The sequence below is a fragment of the Microcebus murinus genome, chromosome X, assembly GCF_040939455.1.
Source record: "Microcebus murinus isolate Inina chromosome X, M.murinus_Inina_mat1.0, whole genome shotgun sequence".
NCBI classification, from domain to species: Eukaryota; Metazoa; Chordata; class Mammalia; order Primates; family Cheirogaleidae; genus Microcebus; species Microcebus murinus.
Genome location: NC_134136.1, coordinates 1,226,985 through 1,247,891, shown reverse-complemented (window position 1 = coordinate 1,247,891; position 20,907 = coordinate 1,226,985). Strand labels below are relative to the sequence as shown.

Below are 20,907 nucleotides of genomic sequence, written 5' to 3'. Positions count from 1 at the left end.
CCACAACCAACATATGATTCCTCATCCCAATCTCCGAGGTTTGTTTTGTCGTATTTTTGGTTGAGACATGGATCTTATTCCTCAGCAAAATGCCCAACCCCATTTAACTGAGACTATTCTATCTGAGGTTGTAAAATTTAAGGAAAAGGTAAATAATGAGCTGCAAGATTCAGGAGTTATATGGAATAATAATCTATCTCCATCCTCACCAAGACAAAGAGGAAAATATAATCAAGAGAGAGAAGGCCATAGTGAAAGGATTATAGACCAAAAACCATTTAACACAAAGTAGTTTCTAGGCTAGCACTGTCCAACAGAAACATAATGAGGGTCACATATGATTTTTAGTTTTCTATTAGCCACATGGAAATAAGTAAAAAGAAATAAGTGGAATTAATAAATTTAATTAACCTAATATATCTTAAATACTGTCACTTCAACATGTAAATCAATATTTTAAAAAATAGTAATGAGACATTTTACATTCTGTTCTTCACACTAAGTCCTCAAATTCCAGTGTATAATTCACACTTACAGCACACTTAGATTTCAGATTAGCCACATTTCAACTTTTCGCTAGCCCCATGTGGCTAGCGGCTACCATAGTGAACTGTGCAAGTCTAGTTAATACCGGATTTAGAGGCCTGAAGGAGGTTGTGAAATTATCTGGGCTAGACTAAATTAGGTAGAAAAAGAACTGAGATGGGACCTAAAATATATAGTCTTGCTACATAGTGAGGGGTAAGACCTAGATGTCAGAGTGGCCCAGTAAACGAAGAGAGGTCTTGGGTATACCTGTCATTCTGCTCATAGATGTTCAGTCCCAGAGCATCTACCCCCAGCCACAGTTCTGAGCCTTTCTTGTTCTTGATGCTGAAGTAGTTCACACCATACATCTCTAGGTCTTGAGCAATTTTCAGATATTCCAGGACAGCATCCTCCCTAAATGATACAGAGTGAGAGACCATACAGGGGAGCCTGTGAATTAGACCCAGGAAGATAGAAAGCCTTGCTTGCTCTGTACTTCTGACAAGTATTTTGCTATCAGGAGTGGGGAAGGGGACAAAATGCAAGCAGATGATGGAGAAGAGAGCACAATGTGACTTTTGTGAAGTGAAACCTGCTGACAAAAATCTAGGATCTGATGCTGCCAAAGGGAATAAGGGTGGGCTGATACTTGCTAGCCTATAGCATGTTAGCTGCCACAGAAGCAATTTTTTTCCTCCCATTTATTGTGACAGTCTCTTATATAGGCACATTGTTAGTAGAGCTCAGATAGGATGGTGAGAGCAAAATGATGAAATTTTTTCCTCAACTAGACAACCTCCAAATGCTTTGCCATATTTAAAGAGAGCTCCTTCTACATTTACTTCTTGGGAAGGAGTCCTTGGTGGCCTAGCAGCTCCCTGGGGATCCTGAGTCCCCTCCATTTCTCTATGGTCAAAATGGATTGGGTTACCAGTTGCCACCATTTGCCAAAACAAACAAAAAAATGAACAAACGCCTTATAATTGTTCTGGTTTGCCTTCTATCTTTAAGTGCCAGTATGATCCCTGTCCCTCTTTCTCCAACATCCACCAATGTCCCAGTCATCTGTCTCTCCTCCCCAGAACCCACTCTCCTTTCCCTGTATAAGGGTAGTGGGGCCTGTGACTGCTTGGGCAGGCTTACCTGAGCATGCCCCGGTGTTCCTCATGCCACACCTGGATGCGCTCCTCCCACTGGTCCTTGTTGAGTTTGTGCTGCTCCAGTACTCTAGAAAGACAATGGGAGATAAGTATTTTAAAGCACAAAGCCCACCTGCAGGAAGAAAGGAAAGCCCACTCCGCTCTTTAAGGGGTTGATGGAAAGAGGATGCAGAGTTAGTCCATTGAGGTCACACTGGAAGCAGACTGAAATTACAGCAGGTAGGTATTAAATTAGACATAAGGAACTGCCTGAGAGGTAGAAGAGATATAAGAATGGATGACCAATAAGAATGCCTTCCTTTGTACCTTTATCCAGAAAATCCAATAATGTGCTGTGGTCCCCAAGCAGAGCAGTAATGTTTCAGGAGTCTGCGCTGACTTAGGGCCCTAAGAATAGGAATGAGCCTCACAGAGCCAGGCACACTATCTCCTAGATCTTATTGGGACCAACAGTTTGTGTTTATAAGACTACTATCCAGAGATGAGAGGACAGCCCTTGGCTACAGAACAAAGAACTGAACCCAAATGGCTTTGGGAAAAACCAATAGGCCCAACCTCCTAGGCCTACTAGATTATAAACAAGGCTTGATTAAACATTCCATCTCAAATATCATAGCAATGACTCAGGGGGTACCCCAGGTCACAGCCACTATCCCTAATACCTTCTGGTAGGTTGTACCTATGCCACAGTTCTAATGGGATTGGGGTTCCCAGAATGAAGAGAGGCTTCTTGTTCTAATCTAAAAGCCTATGGAAATGGCCAATGGATGTAGCAGAAAAAAACCCAGGGTTAAAATATTAAGAGACTAGGTGTTCCAGGTCTTGCTCTGCCTCAAATGAGTTGTAGGAGATGGGGCAAACCAGTGTAAGGATCTGTGCACTTCTATTTCCTTAACTAAGAAATAAGGATAATGCCTGCCTTATTCATTGTATATTGTTGTGATTCGTAAACAAAAATAATGAGTGTTTGGGGGCTTTCAACTTTGAAGCAGAAAGCTTTTTACACTGGTTATCAATATTAAAAGACTATTTGAGCTCCCCATATCCCTGACTTGCATATTTCTATCTCTCCCACGTGAACGAACTTCTGATATAAGAGGACTAAATCAGTGAAAAGGATTGAGAAAATGGAACCAGGGAGGAGAAAAACAAATCAATTCATCTCTGGCTATATAAGCACCTGCCTCCAGGGTAATGAAGTTCTGTAATCAGGCAGAGTGGGGGAAGAGACTTTTTATTTGCAGAGCCAGAGAAAAAACAGGGTATGACGTTATATGCAAATATGTCTCTCTGAGAAACATAACATGGTCTTCAGACAGACCTTAGTGGAGAGGAACAGATCTGGCAGCTTCCATGCAGCAGGGATTGGTCAGCCCTAGGCTGCAGCCCCCTCTGGCCAGGGCAAAGAAGGCCAGAGAACCACCTCACCTCTGTGGCAGCAACTTGTCTCCAGCCAGGTAGCCAGATTTGTGCACCTCCTTATTGAAGTCGCCATACTTGGACTGGACAGCATAGGAGGCAAGCAGCACAGCAGTCTCAGGAGGACAGTAAATGTCATCATTGAGAATGCCTTCTTTCACTTGCAGAAAGAACAGGCGCTGTGTGATGTCTTGGATTAATTCCTCAGATACATCCTCAGGGTAGAACTTGGCCCGGAACTTGAAGAGCAGGGGGCTTTCCTTCCGCACATCCTGGGCAGTCACCTGGGAGCAGCAAGGGGGTTATAGGTTCTCAAAAAATGGGCTTTAGGGGTGGGGGAGTGGCTATAGGGTAGGGAAAAAAACACTGAAAGGTCATCAATTTGTGTAATTGCAGAGAGCCTGGTGGCAACCCAGCTAGTAATTCTGACAGGAGACATTACTTTCATTGGGGACCCAATCCCTTATCTATAATCGCTTTCTATTGGGAAACTGTTCCTGCAATTACCTAACAACCACTGACAGTCAGAAGCCTTCAAGCCTCTATTATCTGATAATATAACCAACTGCCCCCAAACTCTGAGGGTCGGCATAAGCTCCTATTCTGAGCTCCTCTTATAAGTGTCCTCCAACTCCATAAATTAGTAAAGACTGGGATTATGACTGAGGCCTGAAAATAACACAAAGTTTATCTCCTTTTAAAGCCTAAAACTGATTCCTAATGGCTCTGCATTTGTCCAGAAAGTCTCACCTCTTAAAAAAAACAAGACTCTACCAGCACTCACCCCCTAGACACAATCAGAGAAATAAGCCACAGGACAGTGGGGAGACCTCTAAGGACAAGGTCAGCCAGGCTGAGGATACCAAGATGAAAGACTGCCAGGTTCCTGCATAAATGCTGCTTGGAGCAGAGAGCTTGAATGGAGTTAAACTGTCCCATTTGGGGTCCAATTGATGTAGAAGATCAAGAAAGAAAGAAGCATATATATGAGCTTCAGGTACCAGTTGACCAGTGGGGTACGGGTGGCATAAGACTAGGAGATCTTTAAGATTTTTTTTAGTTCAAGAGTCTGTGGCTCTCTGTTTAATAAATCTCCTAGAGCCCTTAAGTGTGGAAAGAAGAAGGGGATACCAATACCCTCTTGAAAAGCCACTAAAATGGCTTTGGTCCAAAACAAGTCAAAGTGGAGACAGAACAAGAGTTTTGCCTTGGCTGAATCCGCTGCCTTTATTCTGATTCAGGTGGTCAAGAGACCACCCAATGACAAACGTAGCCCTAGGTACCCTGGGTTTGCCAGCTAGCACTTGGTAACCCCCTGAGCTAGTTCTGGTGGAGAAATGAATTCTATGCCAGAAAGGGGGTAAGCAGTTACCTTCTTATTGAGTTTCAGCCAAGTGGAGAAACCTTTAGTGTCCTGATACTGCAGACCAAAGAACCAAACTTCCCTTAGGCCAATAGTTTTCACCACCTAGAAGAGAAAACACAAAACAACTATTGATTGAATACCTAGCCTGTGCCAGGCACAGAGGATAATACAAAGGTTGAAGCCAACATGGTCTCTGCCCTTAAAGGGTTTAAGATGCTCAGAGTCTGGCAAGAAAATATACTTGGGCAGCAATCAAGAACGAATGTCAGCATCTCTCTGAACAAAGTATTGCTCAGGTAGGGAAGGTATCTATTACTTATGAGCACTGCTATACATCAAGAACCTTACATCCATCATCTCCTTTAATTTTCATGATAGCCCTGTGATACAATTATAATTAGGCCCATTTTACAGATAACAAATGTGAGGGTCAGAGAGATGAAACAATTTGTCCCAAGGTTCAAGTAGTGAGTGGCAGAGTCGAAATTCAAACCAGGTCTGTTTGACTCCAAATCCATTCAAATTTCTTATACCTCCTTCCTCCCTCTACAATGCCATGCAACTTCCCACTCCCAGGATGGATTAAAGACTGAAGGTGGAGATAGTTTGACTAACTCCTGCATCTTGTTCTCCAGGGTTGCTCCCATATATTGTCCTTTATCTTTAGCAACTGGGAGTAATGCTCACACTCTTAAGAATGAGTCCCATTTATAATACACCAAGAAGGAATGTTCGATAAGTCAAAGCAGAGGCTGTGATATCTATACACCCTGAAGCTATGCCATTCCTGGGAGCTAAGATGTTTTTCCAGTTCTGATCAGAGCCCAGTTGTGATTCCTCTTACACTCACACATTAAGGGTGGAAACAAGGTGGATGCCTCAGTATAGTAACTGAGGGACCCCCTGTTGTTCTGGGCCTCCTAGCAGTGGGCAGGAAAGGGAGGCCTGCCAGGAGAAGATAGACAGGTCTGTTCTCTAGTCCCTGACATTAGCATGTTAATAGTCTGGTTGTCAGCTCAACCCCAGCATGCCCACCATGGGGACGGCAGCAATGAAGCTGAGCCACATCCCAATGAGGCAGTCTTCTTTATCTTTTCTTATTTTGGGGGAGATGGAAGTGGAGGGTTAGGGTGAGGTGAATAAAGAATCTAAGAAATGTACCTACAGACAGAAGCAGGGAATAAGGACCCAGTGTTATTGATCTCCTTTCCTGTGAACAAATTAATATCTCTCCTCAAAACACACATAAACATACACATAGACACCCTTCCACTGCATCCAAAGTCAGGCCCCACAGTCACACCTAGAGTTGACAATCTAGAGATTCAGAGACCCCAAGGAAAAAATAGTTAATATTTATTAAGCCACATGCCAGGTACTGAACACTAAACAACCTTGTGAGATAGTAATTATTCCCATTTAATAGATGAGGAAACTTACAGAGGCAACCTATCCAAAATCACAGAGCCAGGAGTCTCTCTGAACCTGTTCTGGTTCAAGGTGCTTCCTGATTAATAATCATAATAATAATAATAATAATACAAAATCACAGAGCTATATAGAACCCTAATGTGTCTGACTCCAAAGTCTGTACCCTTTCTTCTTTAGCATGTTATCTCCTAATGCCAAGGGCTCACAGGAGCTTAGGATCCCTGGGGTTCTCCAGTAAATAACTGCCTTGTCTTTCTTCTGGCCCAGATATCCCATCCATATAATGAACTTTGACCACCTCTGCATTTAGGTATGTTTCCTGGCTTTCTCACTAGGCCCAGGCAACAACCACTTTGGGGAAAAGCTATGTCCCCAAGGCATCAACCTTCATTGTTCACCAGGTCACCCTTTCACTTCATAGTTTAAATCAGATATCAGGAAACTTGAACCAAAGTCTCAGTACTATCTCTAACTAGCTATGTGATCTTAAGGTAGCACATTTCCCTCTCAGGGCCTCAGCTTCCTCAACTGTCCAAACTGGGGGTGTGGCTTAAATGTGCCACACACATTTCTTAAGTTTTGCCATTCTACTAATTAGGTTACAAGGTTATTTTGTCAATGGTTAAGAAAAATAATCCAAGGAAGGCATGGTGGCTTGTGCCTTACGTTGAAATGCGACATTGGCTTTCTGCAGAAGATGCAGGGAGCAGATGGATGTGAACATGAAAGATTTTTTAAAGCACCTCTTATTTCATCCTAGATCTAAGATAGGCCCAATTAGGAGTTCTAATGATTTCCCACAGGGTTGCAGAAAAATAGTATGTCCAGATGCAATTGGTGGGAAGAAACAAGTTCTAAGAAACAATCCAGCTCTGAGAGAGAGAGACAGAGACAGAGAGTCTCAAAACCCCACCGAAGATGCTAAAGAAAAAATGGATCCTTATGGCCAGGATACTAGGTCATGGGCAGAGGGGGCAGACTAGAAACAGAACTTATGGTTTAGATGTGGTTTGTCCCCACCAAAACTCATGTTGAAGTTTAACTGCCAGTGCAGCCATGTTAGAAGGTGGAACCATTAATAGGTGGAGCCTAATAGGAAGGTGTTTGGGTCATGGGGGCTCCACCCTTGTGGACGGCTTAACCTTCTGCCACATTATGAAGCAGCATGAAAGCCCTCACCAGAAGCCAAGCAGATGCTGGCACCATGCTCTTGGACTTTCTAGTCACCAGAATTATAAGCCAAATAAACCTCTTTTCTTTATAAATTACCCAGTCTCAGGTATTCTGTTATGCCAACACAAAACAGCCTAAGAGAAGCAGACATCAGGCTTTGCCTGTACAAATAGGCCAGTTGTAGAGGCTCAGAGCCCCCAGGACTGAAGGGAAGTGAGGCAGGCACAGACTGTGCAGACAGTCCTAGAGATCCAGGAGTGAGCTCCTTTGCCTTTTCTTATGCCATGTTTTCGGTTTCACTAGTGGGCTGGGTACGGGCGTGATGAGAGGAAGAGGATCATGGGGACCAAAGTAGTTCTGAGATCCAGAGTAGCTCAGAAAAGTCAGACAAAAAAATAGCTAAAGCAATGTCAAAAGAAAGATTTCAGGATCAGTGAGTGATTTTGATGTCTCTAAGCACTGATGATCCCTTTGTAAACATAAAAAAATCAGAAACATAAATTTTCCACTTTCCCCAGCCTCTAGGGCTTGAAGAGATTAGCAATCTCTCTCAGCCTCCACTGAAGTCCTGAAGTGAGGATGTAGGGGGAAGGAAACATGGTCTAAAGTCAGACTTGAGACTGAAAAAGAACAAAGGACACAAAGGGATAACCCCTGACCCCAAGCTATAAGGAAATCTCTAAGGTCCATGGGGTACTGGGAACCATTTGATCATGCAACTCTTGGCCCCATTTCCAAGTCTCAGGACATGGAAATGGGGCCAAGCTTTGCTTGCTTCCAGCTGAGACCTTCACGCCTGAGAAAAGAGAAACCTCATTTTCAAATGGGAGAGGAGCATCCAGCTACCAGTTCTAGGAATAACCTCTGTGGTTCCAGTGACTAGGGTCTTTATCATTCTACTCTAAAAAATGGTTCCATCCCTGAGGGGAAAAAAAAAATCTTTCTTAGCTCCCTTTGATCCCAGACTACCAGCTCATTTGATCTGAGTGAATATTTCTCAAAGCTGCCATGGAAGAAATCTTTAAGCAGTAGAAAATAATTTAATGTATATACCCAGGGGATACAGGGGGCAGGGTGGGATGAGTTGGGGGGAGATAATAAGTAGATGGCTATAAACCAGCCATAATTTCTTTGAAGTCTCAGGTTTAGTCTTAATCATTTATGTGAATTTTAGTTGCTACTCCTTAAATATTGCATTTTTAAAATTATTACAAGTAAAACTGATGCTCCAAGATTATAAATCACATTTATCTCACAGTTTTATGTCCTCCCTAAAACCTGCCACATTCACCTAGAACTTCAGTTCGTAAGACGCTGGCTTAAGAAACTGGAGGATGTGGATTCTACTCAGCCCCAACCACAAAAATCCCCAAAACAGACTATGGAGAGTTATAGGGTTCAAGTAACATAAACCAGAAAACTGAGGTACAGTGAGCAGAAGAAATTTGTCTCTGAGAAAATGCTCACTAATTGCCAGGAGCTTCTGGATATAAGAAATAACCTCCTTTACCTTGCTTTTATATGTGGAGGCAGCTTACACCTGTGGTCTGTAGAGGGAAGGGGAAGTCAGGTCAGTTGTGGACCTTAGATCTATCCCTATGCATCTATCTGAGTAAATAAACTAGTGACGTCATCAGCCATTTCAGAAGCCCAGAGTAGGGTCAGGAAGCAAGGCTGGGGCCTAAAGAGGAGAAATACATGAGAAATGATGTGTGAAGCTGTGTCAATGCCCAAACACCTGAGGCCCACTGAAATCCCATTACAGGCTTGACAGCAGCTCCATCAACCACCCACCTGAAAGCAAATAAATGCACAAATGGAAACTCCAAGAAGGGCTGCAACCATCACTGCTCCTGTTACTCCACACTGCCTATGCTCAAGTGGCCACCTGCTCTATAACTTAGAACCAGCTGAGTATGTTCTCTGTTATAGAGCAGTTTTGGAATCAGGCAACATACTCAGCTGGTGGGGTTCTAAGTTTTGGAATCAGGCTAAGGGTGGGGTGTGGTTACAGAGGACACAGCTGATAAAAGGCACCAAAAAACCTGAAAATGCTACATTCCCTGGTTCAAATCCCAGTTATACCACTTCTTAGCTATGTGACCTTAAACAGATATTTTCACCTCTCCAAGCTTCAGTCCCTCATCTTTAAGATGGTGATACTACTATTATAATAACAAATGTTAGTTAATAAAAACAGAAGAAGAGAAAGGTTTGCTGTCCTCAATGCAGTGTCTTTGAGTCTTAAGTACTTTACTGAGTCAGAAAAGCTTCCTGATTTCACAGTTCCCTCATCTGAACTCCCAGGGCAATTGCCACTTACTTATTTAGCCCTTAATAAGAACAACCGACATTACAATGCCTGCTATACAACAGACAGTTTACTTATTTGAGGATTAAATCACAAAATCTCTTGAGATTAGTGTGATTATCATTTTACTGAGGAAAGTTCTGAGAGACTAAATGAGCCATCCAAGGTCACACAGCTAAGTAGCAGGGCAGAATTTGAATCTATGGCCAATGCCAGCTCCTATGCCTTATATGCCACCCGATTCAACCTGAGCCTCAAGGGTGCTTATTTCATTCTTTGTGGGAGGAGAGTAGAATATGCTTCTCTATGCCTCTATAGGTTAAGGAACTCCAAGTTCCTTAAGGGCACAGATGGTGTTTAACAGAATAACCTTTCAGTCAATATTGAATGAGTCAATGAACAAATGAAAGAATATATGCTGAGATTTCACCTCTCTCCTTAGAGCTCAAAGACCTTGAGGGGAGGGGGCAGGTAAAGGTAGCCTATAGTTAGAGCTAGAGAACCTGGTTGGGGAGGAGCCAGACAGACGGTTCTCAAAGTAGAACTCATAGTGGCAGCACTGCCCCTTAGTGGCACCTAAATAATCTATGATCAAGAGCCTTTTAAAGATGCCCAGGCTTCAGAAGTTGAGGCAAGTGACAGAATCACTCTAGCAAAACATGTTCACTCTCCTCCCTAGCTGTAAGCATACTCACAAAAAGAAACAGAAGTAAATGGAAGGAACTGTGGGCCCTACTTCCCTTTCCCACCAAGCCCTGCGCCTCCTCAAATTATGGCATCCCACCGTTGCCTATTATTTATCGCTGGTGCCAAGAAGAGTGCTTCCTCTCCCGTCTGCTTCCTCTCTGGTCATCAGCCAGATGAATGCTAGGTTCCAGGATAGTCCTCGAGCCTTTTTCAACTCTCCCCAAGGAGGCCAGCTCCTTCCTCCCAGGCCCTGGCTTCACCAGGAGGGCCTCCTTGAATGATTGGTCTCAAGGGCCAGAAAGAACAGACTTCCTCCCTTTTACCTCATCTAGTTAAAGAGAGACAAGATCTCACATCCCCCAACTGCCTATGAACACATACCTCTGCAGATTCCTGTCCTGACCTACCTTAGCCTCAAGAGGGCCAAATACTCAATTCCTTGTCTTGAGCTCAAATCTTTACCCCTGTAGTTTTCACCTATGAGGTCCTAGCTCTGACTCTTCTGACCTCACAGAATATGACTGCCCCCTCCTTTCTAAGACAGTTTCCTCTGAAGACAGAGAATACATCTTTCCTGAGTTTTCTCCAAACTAAACAGCCTCATTCACCCCAAGCAGAGTAGTGCAGTGAAGAAAAAGGTATAGTTTTGCAATTAGAGCTGTATTCAAAACTCCATGTCACAATTTACTAACTACATGACCTACAGTATGTTCTTTAATCCTCACAATAACCCTGCCTCAGAGAGGTGAAAGTACCTAGCCAGGAATAGTCCCTAGTAGGTAAATAAATGATACTTCTCAAGACAACACTGATATTCTAGATGGGAAGTCATGAACTTCCTGGTTTCCTCCCTCTCCTCTCCACAACCAGTATGAAAAATTCAAGTCTCTCAAGGGTTTTGTATGAGAAGCAGTAGCTTTCAGAACTAGCACACCAGTCTGGCCAGGGCTCCCTACCATCTGGGCTTCCCTCAGAACCACACCCACAGTATGCAAACCAAACCAACACTAACAAAAAATTACCAGGCCTTGCGGCTTTTCAAAGTTAATAAACCTCTTTGTTCAAGGATTTTTTTCTGCCCCGAGCTCTAAATCATGCCTTCCTCACCCTCCGCAACCATCCCCCTCCAATGCAAAGGAACAAAGCCCCCAGTGTCGAGGGCAAGGGATGGCGTCATTTGGTTTGGGAGGGGAAGTGAGTACAATCAGGGCCCTGGGAAGGAGTCTAGGTAGAAGCCAAAGGAGCCTCCGGCTCCCAGCTGGACCATAAAATCTGCACTGACTGACACCCTCCCCTCTATAGCTGCTGCCCAGAATGAAACTGCTGTTTAAAACAAAGGGCCCAAAAGCCTATGTATTATATGGATACCCCCCTCCCTTTTGTCCCAGAGACAGTAAGAAGCCTGTCTAGAAGAGATGTGCCCCCTGGCAGCTAGCCCCACCCCCCCATATAGACCAACAGCTAATCATAGTCAGGGGAGGTATTTCCCTCTTTTTTACAGAAAAGGGTTGACTGAAATAGTGAGAGGTAGAGAAATAGTGAGAAAAGGGTTGATCGAAATAGTGAGAATAAAAATGAAAGAGAAAAAGAAATGGAATGCAAAAATAAATGCCAGAGATAAAGTTTTTGAGAGATAACCAGATTGGAAAGATAACTTAGATACTACAGATGGGAAACTCTCCAATATAAAACCTGCATGCATCTGCAGCCATTATATCTACCATCACTGAAAAAGGGAAAAAAAGGAAAAAGAAAAAAAAAGCTGCATGTAAACAGAGAATGTAAAACCTTAATATAATCAGGATGCATTCATTCATTCCAGACTAGCACTGTAATCACTTGTGAGCTTTGTGAATGTCAGCACATTAATTGTACTAAATATGTATTTAAATATTCCTCAGACTAATTTGTATTTTCATAAATTAAATATGAATTATTATACTTCACCAATCTAAACAAAACAAAGACAAAACAAATTCCAGAGAGAAAGCAAGTTTCAGCTAAATCCAAAGTTAGATATTCTGAGGATCATTAAGCCCATCTCCCAACTTTAGCTCATTAATGAGATAAGAAGCACCACGGTATTGGAAAAGGAACTATTATTTATCACATCTCTACTACATGCTGGAAGCTTTATATAACACCCTCTTCTCTATTTGTATTTTCTCATTATCTTTTTCATCTCTTTCTAATTTATCTTTTTGGATTAGGCATCCTTATATGCCACCATATCCAGTTTTTATGGATAACAGACAAGAAATAAAACATAATATACTCACAAAAAGCCTATGAGGTAGATATTAGACTGTTTCCTCATGTTTAAAATGGGCCAGTACTAATTCCTGCACTCATAGGGCTTTGTGATAGTCAAATATAGTACCTGGCATACAGTAAGCCCTGGAAAAATGTTAACTATCATCTGTATTAGCCCCAGACAACAATTTTCCCCACTCTGTGTAACATCAGGGACTTAGAGGGCATGTCCAAGCTGTCCTCAGATTTCTAGCCATCTCTTCCTTCCTCTTACATAGAGACCTGATTGGAAAACAGCCCCATCTCACCCCCATCTCCATTCCAGATTTATCTTTCCTCTCACTAGTCAGGAATATTCACAGGAGTAGAATTAGCCCATTAGAACACAGCCTCCTCCTTCTTTCTTCCTTTCCCTCCTCAACCCCAGGTAACTTCTCATACAATAAAGGGACCCAGAGAACAAGGGAGAAAGGGAAGCAAGAGGGCCAGGAGACTATCAAGGTGATATGCAGCTCCAACATCCTGGACAATAAGTCAGACTCTCACCCTGTCAGAGGCTGGTGGGAAAATGGGAGCCTCATTTTTGCTCCTAGAAATCTGGCCATAGATGGCACACTGCCCTGGTCCCTGGGGAGTATTTGAATGCTAAAAGATTCTGTAGTTCCCACCTGGTTATTATACAGTACATCCTTTCTGGCAGTGGTGATTCACAGTGAGGGGATACCCTTGACTTTACCAAAAGGGACTAAGCAGTTATCTCCATAGCATGCCTGCAGGAGGTAAAGTACCCTTCCACTGCATCCATCACCCCCAGTGTCATCCTAAGTCTAGCATTCCTTTGAGAGAAATGTACATGAGCTCACTACCTCAGGGAGAATAAGTTGGTTTCCTTCTACTTAGGAAGCAAAAAAAAAAAATGTGACAGAGGCTATATGGTATAGTGGCAAGAATGTGGGGGTCAAATCCCAGCCAGATACCAGCTGGATGCAACTAAATTTAACTTCTGATCCTCATCATTAAAATGGAGAAGCCATCACTTAACATCTTTCAGAGTTGAAAGGAAGGTTCCATGTGCTAACATCTGTAATGTATCTAGCACAAAATCATACCCTCCTCCCGCCAAAGACAGGATTAATCAGGGCCATGGGATATAGGTTGCCAAAGTTAAACTTTGCCCCCTTTTTTTATTAAGGCTATAGTCAGCCTTTGTTTTGACCTATCTTGGAGTGAGTAGGGAAAGAGATTCTCTGACAAAAGGCAGAAGGCATAGATAGTTAGCATTATGGTGGAAGCTATTGGGAGAAGAGGAGGAGGCTAAGGGGCAACAAGTCCCACCATTACCTGGTCAAACAGCTGCTTGCCAGTGGTGTTGGGCTGGATGGCAAACTCCAGCTCTGCATCCATGGTAGTCACCCGCACACTGATCTAGGATGAGATTAAAGAGGACAGGTTAGTTGTCTGGCTCTGTGTTCAATAGAGCCTGGGACAAATATCTCTGTTCAACCACAGAGGAGAAAACCAGGATGCTAAGAACCTGAGAAATTTAGATACTGCTGGGAATATTGGCCCGAACAAGCAATAACCCAGCCCCTGCTCCCAACCACTTTACTGAAGACAAAAAACACAGCCAGGGCAATACCTACCAAGGGGCAAACAAGAATGTAAAACAGCTTACAACCAAGAGGAAGCAAGTGCTAACTATACCTCTTTCAGGAAGTCTTCCCCATCTATTTTAGCCAGCTCCAGCCCACAGCATTCTCTTCTTACCTCCGATCTACAGCTTGGATTATCTACAGCACTGATAGATAATTGCAGAAGCAAGCTAAGAATAGGATAAAGAACACTGGGTTCCAAGCCTAGCACTGTAACTGTATCTACAACCTTAGATAACGCTTATGTCTTTCCTGGGCCTTAGTTTCCCTCATCTGTACAATGGCAGGAATGGGGTGGGGGAAACCAATTAAACCAGGTAATTTCCAAGGGCCATTTCAGTGCTGATGTCTGTGGTTCTATATACAGCCTTGCATTGTTAACACTTCTTGTATTTGTCTCATTGGTCTCCCTAGGCACAAGAGAAGAGGGCCCCAACAGAGGTAGGTGTGGGCAGCACAGAGGTGTTACCAAAGCCAAGTCAACAGAGGGACAAAGGGACAGAGGGACAAAGGCACAGGCCCAGACCAAAGTAGCAGGCAGCCACACACCTGATTTCATAGGCACTAGAAAAAGTACCTACCACCTTTACAAATAGATTCCCTAACCCAGGCCAATGACAGTTGAAATTTCATATTAGAGATTTGTTCCTTTGGCTGAAAACTTGGTAGTGATGGTAGTACTAGTAGTAATAACAACAGGCAGTAGCTTTTATGTGTCAAGACTTGCTGCTCACTGGGCATTTCATATGTGCTACTCCATTTAATACCAGCAATCACCCTGTGAAGTAGAGAGTATTATCTCCACATTGGGGATAAAGCAATAGATACTTGTCTAAAGTCACATTGTTATTAAGTAGAGGAAATAGGGTTTAAATCTAGGTCTAAATCTAAACCTCACAATTTAAACCAATATGCTAAATTCCTGTTACAAAGCACAAAAGTCTTCCATTAAAAGAAATCAAAGATGAATTTTTTAAATTGTTATCCATTTTGCTTAAGTAGGTAGTCTATACGACCCGTCCACAAGATGGCTTGTTATATGCCATGTAAAATCTTTACGAAGACTATTTCATGCCCACAAAAGACATTTTAGTAATAGTAAGTGAGAAAGTGCAAACAACAAGTTTTCATACAGTGCATGAGCTCAACTTTGTAAAAAGTATACATACAAGGATGATTTGAATCATGTCTAAGTGTTAGGCTTGGTTTTAGGGTGGTGATCTTATGAGTGCTTTCTCCTTTCTTTAACCTAAAAAAAAAAAAAAACCTAATCTACATTTTCTAGGATGGTCACATACTAATTATACTATTGAGAGAAAAGACCAGAAACAGAATTGCCAAAGATGCAAATCCCCATGGAGTAGGTAAAACATTAAGCTTTATCAGTCTTTGAACCTCTGGGACTTTCCTGAGCAGGGAAGACGGGGCCAGACAGCCATTTTGCCAGCTAAACAATTCTGATGAGGACCAGGCCCAGGGAACAACTTTGTAAATAAATCTCACTAGGGAGCCAGGGAGGAAATCTATTTCAGGATTGACAATGGGACCGGAAAAACCCTGAAAGCAGGAACAAGTAAAGCAAGTACCCCAGTGGGAGTAAGGCAAGTTTAGCCACCTTGACTCGGTGCTACCCTAGGCTTTCTGCCAATCCAATGAGCCCTATAAAATGGGTCCTCATAAAGTAGGAAGAATGAGGCCCAGTGTGCTAAAATTGGGGAGGTATCATGCTATATCCAGCCTTAAATCACCCGTGAGCTGGGTCAGGGGTAACTTCAAAATATCAATGACTAAGGAGACAAGAAAGAGTGGAAAGGGTACAGTGGGCTTTTTAGTACATTAGACTTCATTCTCACCTCAAGATTTTATGTCTTACTTAGAATTATCTCTCTAATACCCAAGACTCAGTGAGTACTCACACCAGAGGCTGGCTAAATGAACAGGTACCAAGCAAGGGGATATAAGAGATAGACAAATATAGTCCAGTTTATACACACAGAGATGGAGACATTTTATGTCTTGACCTTTCTATGCCAGGGACCTTCTTGCCTATCTAGTGGACCTTCTTAGAATATTTGTAAATGCATAAAATAAAGTAGATACAAGGAGATCAATTATATTGAAATAGTTATCAAAATTTAATAATATATGGTTATTTATTATCATTTTAAGTAATTAACTAGCACTAGGTCTTATTTCTTAGTTATTAGAATAATTATAACATTAGAATTAGAATATTAGAAATATTAGAATTAGTTATTAGAATATTTAGTTAGAATAATTTTAAATTTATATTGAGCATAGATGATATTTTGAGAAATCTATAATAATTAAATCATGACATAAAATACTTTATTTTATATAGTTTATATATAAACTTTTATTAGTTAAGAAAACTAAAGAAAGGGGTGGGACTCCAGGGAAACATTCCACAGCCTAGGAGTTAGTAACAAAATCACAGGTACTGCTATTACTACTGCATTTTTTTTTTGGCCTACATTCATATTTGAAAGAGAGGCTAAATTATAAGTGAGAGGTTAGTGAAACCAAACACATAATTTTGCTCCATCTAAATTTATAAATCCTTCCCACTTCAAATTATATCCATGGACCCCATGAAGGTCTGAGGACTCCAGGTTAAGAAACCTCCTATAACTTTATTTCAATTCACCCAATATTAATGGAACACAATGTGTAAGGAGCTATGGTGGGTGGTTGGGTGCAGTGGCTCACGCCTATAATCCTAGCACCGAGGCCAAGGTGGGTGGATCGTTTGAGCTCAGGAATTCGAGACCAGCCTGAGCAAGAGCGAGACCCCATCTCTACTAAAAAAAATAGAAAATTAGCTGGACAACTAAAAATGTATAGAAAAAATTATCGGGCATGGTGGTACATGCCTATAGTCCCAGCTACTTGGGAGGCTGAGGCAGGAGGATTGCTTGAGCCCATGAGTTTGAGGTTGCTGTGAGCTAGGCTGACGCTGCGGCACTCTAGCCTGAGCAACAGAGTGAGACACTGTCTCAAAAAAAAAAAAAAAAAAAAAAAAAAAAAAAGGATCTCTGGTCTGAAGTGACTTACTGAATAACAGGAAAACTATAATGTACAAGGGAGACCCTGAAAAGTGCCATAACAGAAGAACAGAGGAAACCTTTTTTTAGAAGTTATGAACCACAGTTCAAAGTGTTATTTGCACTTGTCCCGAAAGACAAGCTGGATTTTGGAAAAGGGAGACTGTGGGGATATGGAGAAGAGTACCCAAATGTCCCAGGTAGAGAAACAAGTGTGTGTGGTGGCCAAGATGGAGGTAGAGATGCAGATGGTCCATTTACAAGCAGTATGTAGGTCTGCTCCAGGGTGAATGAGGCCTTTAGAGTGCAGAGTAGACAGAAAGGCTGGGAAGGTAGGTGGAGGGCCTTGAAGGCTATGCTAGAAAGCTGACCCTTAATCCTCTTGGCAGTGGCCAGCCAGCCTAAAGGTTCTGGAAAGGGTGGGGCAGAATCAGAACTGGGATTTTTAGAAGAAAGCACCCAGGAAGGAAACTAAGGAAAGAAGGACTCCAGGGAAACTTTCCACAGCCTAGGAGTTCCTAGGGAACTATTGGAAAGAATTTTCAAAGGAAGCAAGCCAGTGTCTCTCACAGATTATGTCAATTACAGGTCATGTTAATCTAGCATCTTCAGGGTACTGACCAAGGGTGGGATCCAGTGCTGGCCCATGGTAGATATTCAAATATTTGTTAAAGAAATTGTTTTTTAAATAAATCAATTAGTAAAGAAGGGCCCATCCTTGGTTAAGAATAAGCATTTCAGAGAGGTTAGTGTTAGCCATGCTTTCTCTTTCCTAGATACAGTGTCAACCCATAATAAGGGTCCTAAAATCTGAAGGTGTCCAGTGGAAACCCAGCTGGAACCTGTTTCTCCTGAATCCCTGCTCAAAATTTCTACCATTCCACTGTGGCTGCTTCTCCAGGGATAGAATTCTGAGGTTTCCTGAACTTCATTGTGGAGACAATCTTAGGTTTAAAAAAATTAGAGAGAAAAACAAATACAAAGGACCTTCCATCCTTGTCTCCACTTAACTCAGAAGAAAATGTGAGTCCTGTTGGTGGAAATGTAAACTAATACTGTTACTATGGAGAACAGTATGGAGGTTCCTCCAAAAACTACAAACAGAACTACCAAATGTCCAACAACATATAAATGAATAAAGCAACATGGATGAGCCTGGAGGACACTATGTTAAGTGAAATAAGCCAGGAACAGAAAGTTAAACACCACATGTTCTCACTCATATGTGGAAGCTAAAACAGTTGATCTCATAGAAGTTAAGAGTATAACAGAGGTCACTAAACTCTGGGAAGGGCAGGGGGAAGGGGGACATAGGGAGAGCATAGGAGAGCATAGAGCATAGTTAAGGGGTACAAAATTATAGCTATATAGGAGGAATAAGTTCTAGTGTTCTATAGTACTAGAGATTGACTACAGTTAACATTAATATAGTCTATATTTTCAGATAGCTAGAAGAGAGGATATTGAATGTTCTCAAAACAAAGAAATGATAAATGTTTGAGATAATGGATATACTAATTACCCTGATCTGATCACCATAAATTGTATGTATTGAAACATTGCCATAATCCTCATAAATATGTATAATTATTATGTTCAACTAAAAAATTAAAAAGTTAAAAAGAAGAATAAAACGTGAGACATGAGGACTGGGCTATGGGTCTATGCTCTCCTGTTTTCTACATGTGTGTTGAAGGTCAGAGGGCAGGGATAAAAGGGTAATAACAACTGAGGCCTGAAGGTAATAGACAGGGTAGGAGTCCTGATAAAAGAAGGTCGCTTTGTTCTCTTAGATGAATCTGGGACCCACAGGCACACAGGGCCCACTGGATGCTAATCCTTAAGGGGTCACCACTGCCTTCCTTTTGGGCCTGTCCTCTGATCTCCCCCTGGGGATAAGAGAGTGGTCTAGTTTGGAGGGAAGAATCTGACAATGAAGCATCCAAAGTCAGCAGGAAGTTCCCAGGCAGCCCTTCAGCTTGGCAGCAACAGAGAAGCTGACCTGGGTCAGGTAGCATTTCAAGATGTAGTCCCCAGCAGAGAACTGTTCATACAGATAAATCTCTGCCTAACCCAGGCCCTGGGGGATTTAGGCACAGCCTGAGGTCAAAGACTGTATCTCCGGAGAACATTAAGGTTTTAAGAAACAAGCAAACAAAAAGTGTGTGTGTGTGTGTGTGTGTGTGTGTGTGTGTGTGTGTGTGTGTGTGTGTATGTGTGTGTGTGTGTGTGTGTTTGGGGTGGGGAGGGTCATCCTCTCACACACACACACTAGCCCTCCCACCCCTCGCCCAAGAATAATAAATCTACTGTTATTTATTGAACAATTCAACACAGAAACTTCCCACACTAATCCCTTCACTGAATATGAACAAACTCATCTCAGTGGTCCAGTGTCCAAAGCCTTCAACAAACTGGGATCTCTCCCATGTCCCCAGTTGGCTAGCCTGAGACATGACAATAACCAGACTAGATGCTACCTCTGCCTTGGCTCAAGCAGCTGGGGTATTTTGGTCTTTGGGCCTGCTAGCTTCAAATAAGGGACCCTTTCTTTGCCTAGAGCCAGGAACACCCAGGTGAACAGTAACTCAGCCACAGCAAAGGAGTTTGGCAATGGTTTTCCCTCATCTGCCTCGTGCCACCGAACTATAAAATGTCTCTTTCCTGGAGAGAAGTTTGGAAGAAAAAAAAGGAAAAGCAGAGCGGGAGTCAAATAATCACAAGTAACTTGCCTGAAGCATGAACCTCTAAGCCAGAGGGGATAGGCATTAAAGTCTAAGGTGACAGAAAGATGGAAATGAACACTTAGTGAATGTCAACAATGTGCCAGCCCCATCACCCACAGTCTCACTCAACATTACTGAGGCCACATTTACTCAGCCAGCAAATGGTGGAGGCGGGTCTTCTGGACATTCCTGGAGCTCCTTCCACAACTCCACCCACCTCTCTCTGGTCATGCTGATTTTGCTACTGTCTTCAGACACTGCCTTGGCAACTATTTTGGCCAAGGCCCAAACACTCTGGCATAGGGAACCTGCGCACATCTGGGAAGCACTGCTTGGTAGGGTCCCCTTGTGGGAACAGAGCTTGTAAGTCAGCCCAGTTGGGTCTGAGTGCAATGACATCACCTCCCACCTGCCACCTCCCCATTCTCCCAGAGGGCCTATCCACTTTGGGCTTTCAGTGGGGCCACTGGTGTGGCGAAGCAGGCAAGTATATGTGGCAGAGGGGACACAGAGGAAGGATGAGCCCTACCACCAGGGTAACCTTGGAACTCCAGTTTCTTCCCTGGCCAGAGAATAGTCACCACAGTGTTATCCAAACCATCTTCATCAGCTCAGAGACTGTTCCCCGTTATTTAGTCTCTATCACCCACCATTTCCTGCTGCCAGGACTGGGGCCAGGGCAGGGCAGGGCCCGGTCTATCTTGCCTCTTAGGATGACAGCACTGGCTAAAGCAGCTGTTTTCCATAAGGGGAAAAACAAGGGTTGCTTTGACTCTCTAGCCTAAGAACCATTTTTTTCCTCCTCCTCCGCCACCGCCACCGCCTCCTCCTCCTCCTTCTCCTCCTCTGACTCACTCACTTCCCGCCAATTCAGCCTCTTCCCTACTGACTTGGAAACAGTACCTGGTACAATTATCTGCTCTGACCTCTTCCTGCCCATTTCCAGACCCTCAACACAGCCAGTAACACATACCTGGAGTTAACCTTTCCTATGCCTGTGCCTTTTCCCAGTAGTTTCTAGAAAGGAGAACCATACCCAATCCCACCCACACCCACACCCACACCTTAGTTGGTCATCAGTAGTTCTTCAACAACTGCAACTGCTCCAGAGGACATGGGAGACAAGGGTCTCCTTT

At 42.9% G+C, this 20,907-nt stretch overlaps 1 protein-coding gene across 1 annotated transcript in view; it reads right to left on the bottom strand.

The window, feature by feature from the left end:
- MSN (moesin) overlaps positions 1–20,907 on the bottom strand; it is a 66,804-nt gene that overhangs the window by 8,178 nt on the left and 37,719 nt on the right. The window contains exons 2-6 of the mRNA XM_012738786.2: positions 13,670–13,753; positions 4,480–4,575; positions 3,117–3,391; positions 1,672–1,755; positions 796–942 (exon numbers count right to left, since the gene is read on the bottom strand). Of these exons, the coding sequence (XP_012594240.1) occupies positions 796–942; positions 1,672–1,755; positions 3,117–3,391; positions 4,480–4,575; positions 13,670–13,753 (686 nt within the window). The remainder of the gene's footprint in view (positions 1–795; positions 943–1,671; positions 1,756–3,116; positions 3,392–4,479; positions 4,576–13,669; positions 13,754–20,907) is intronic.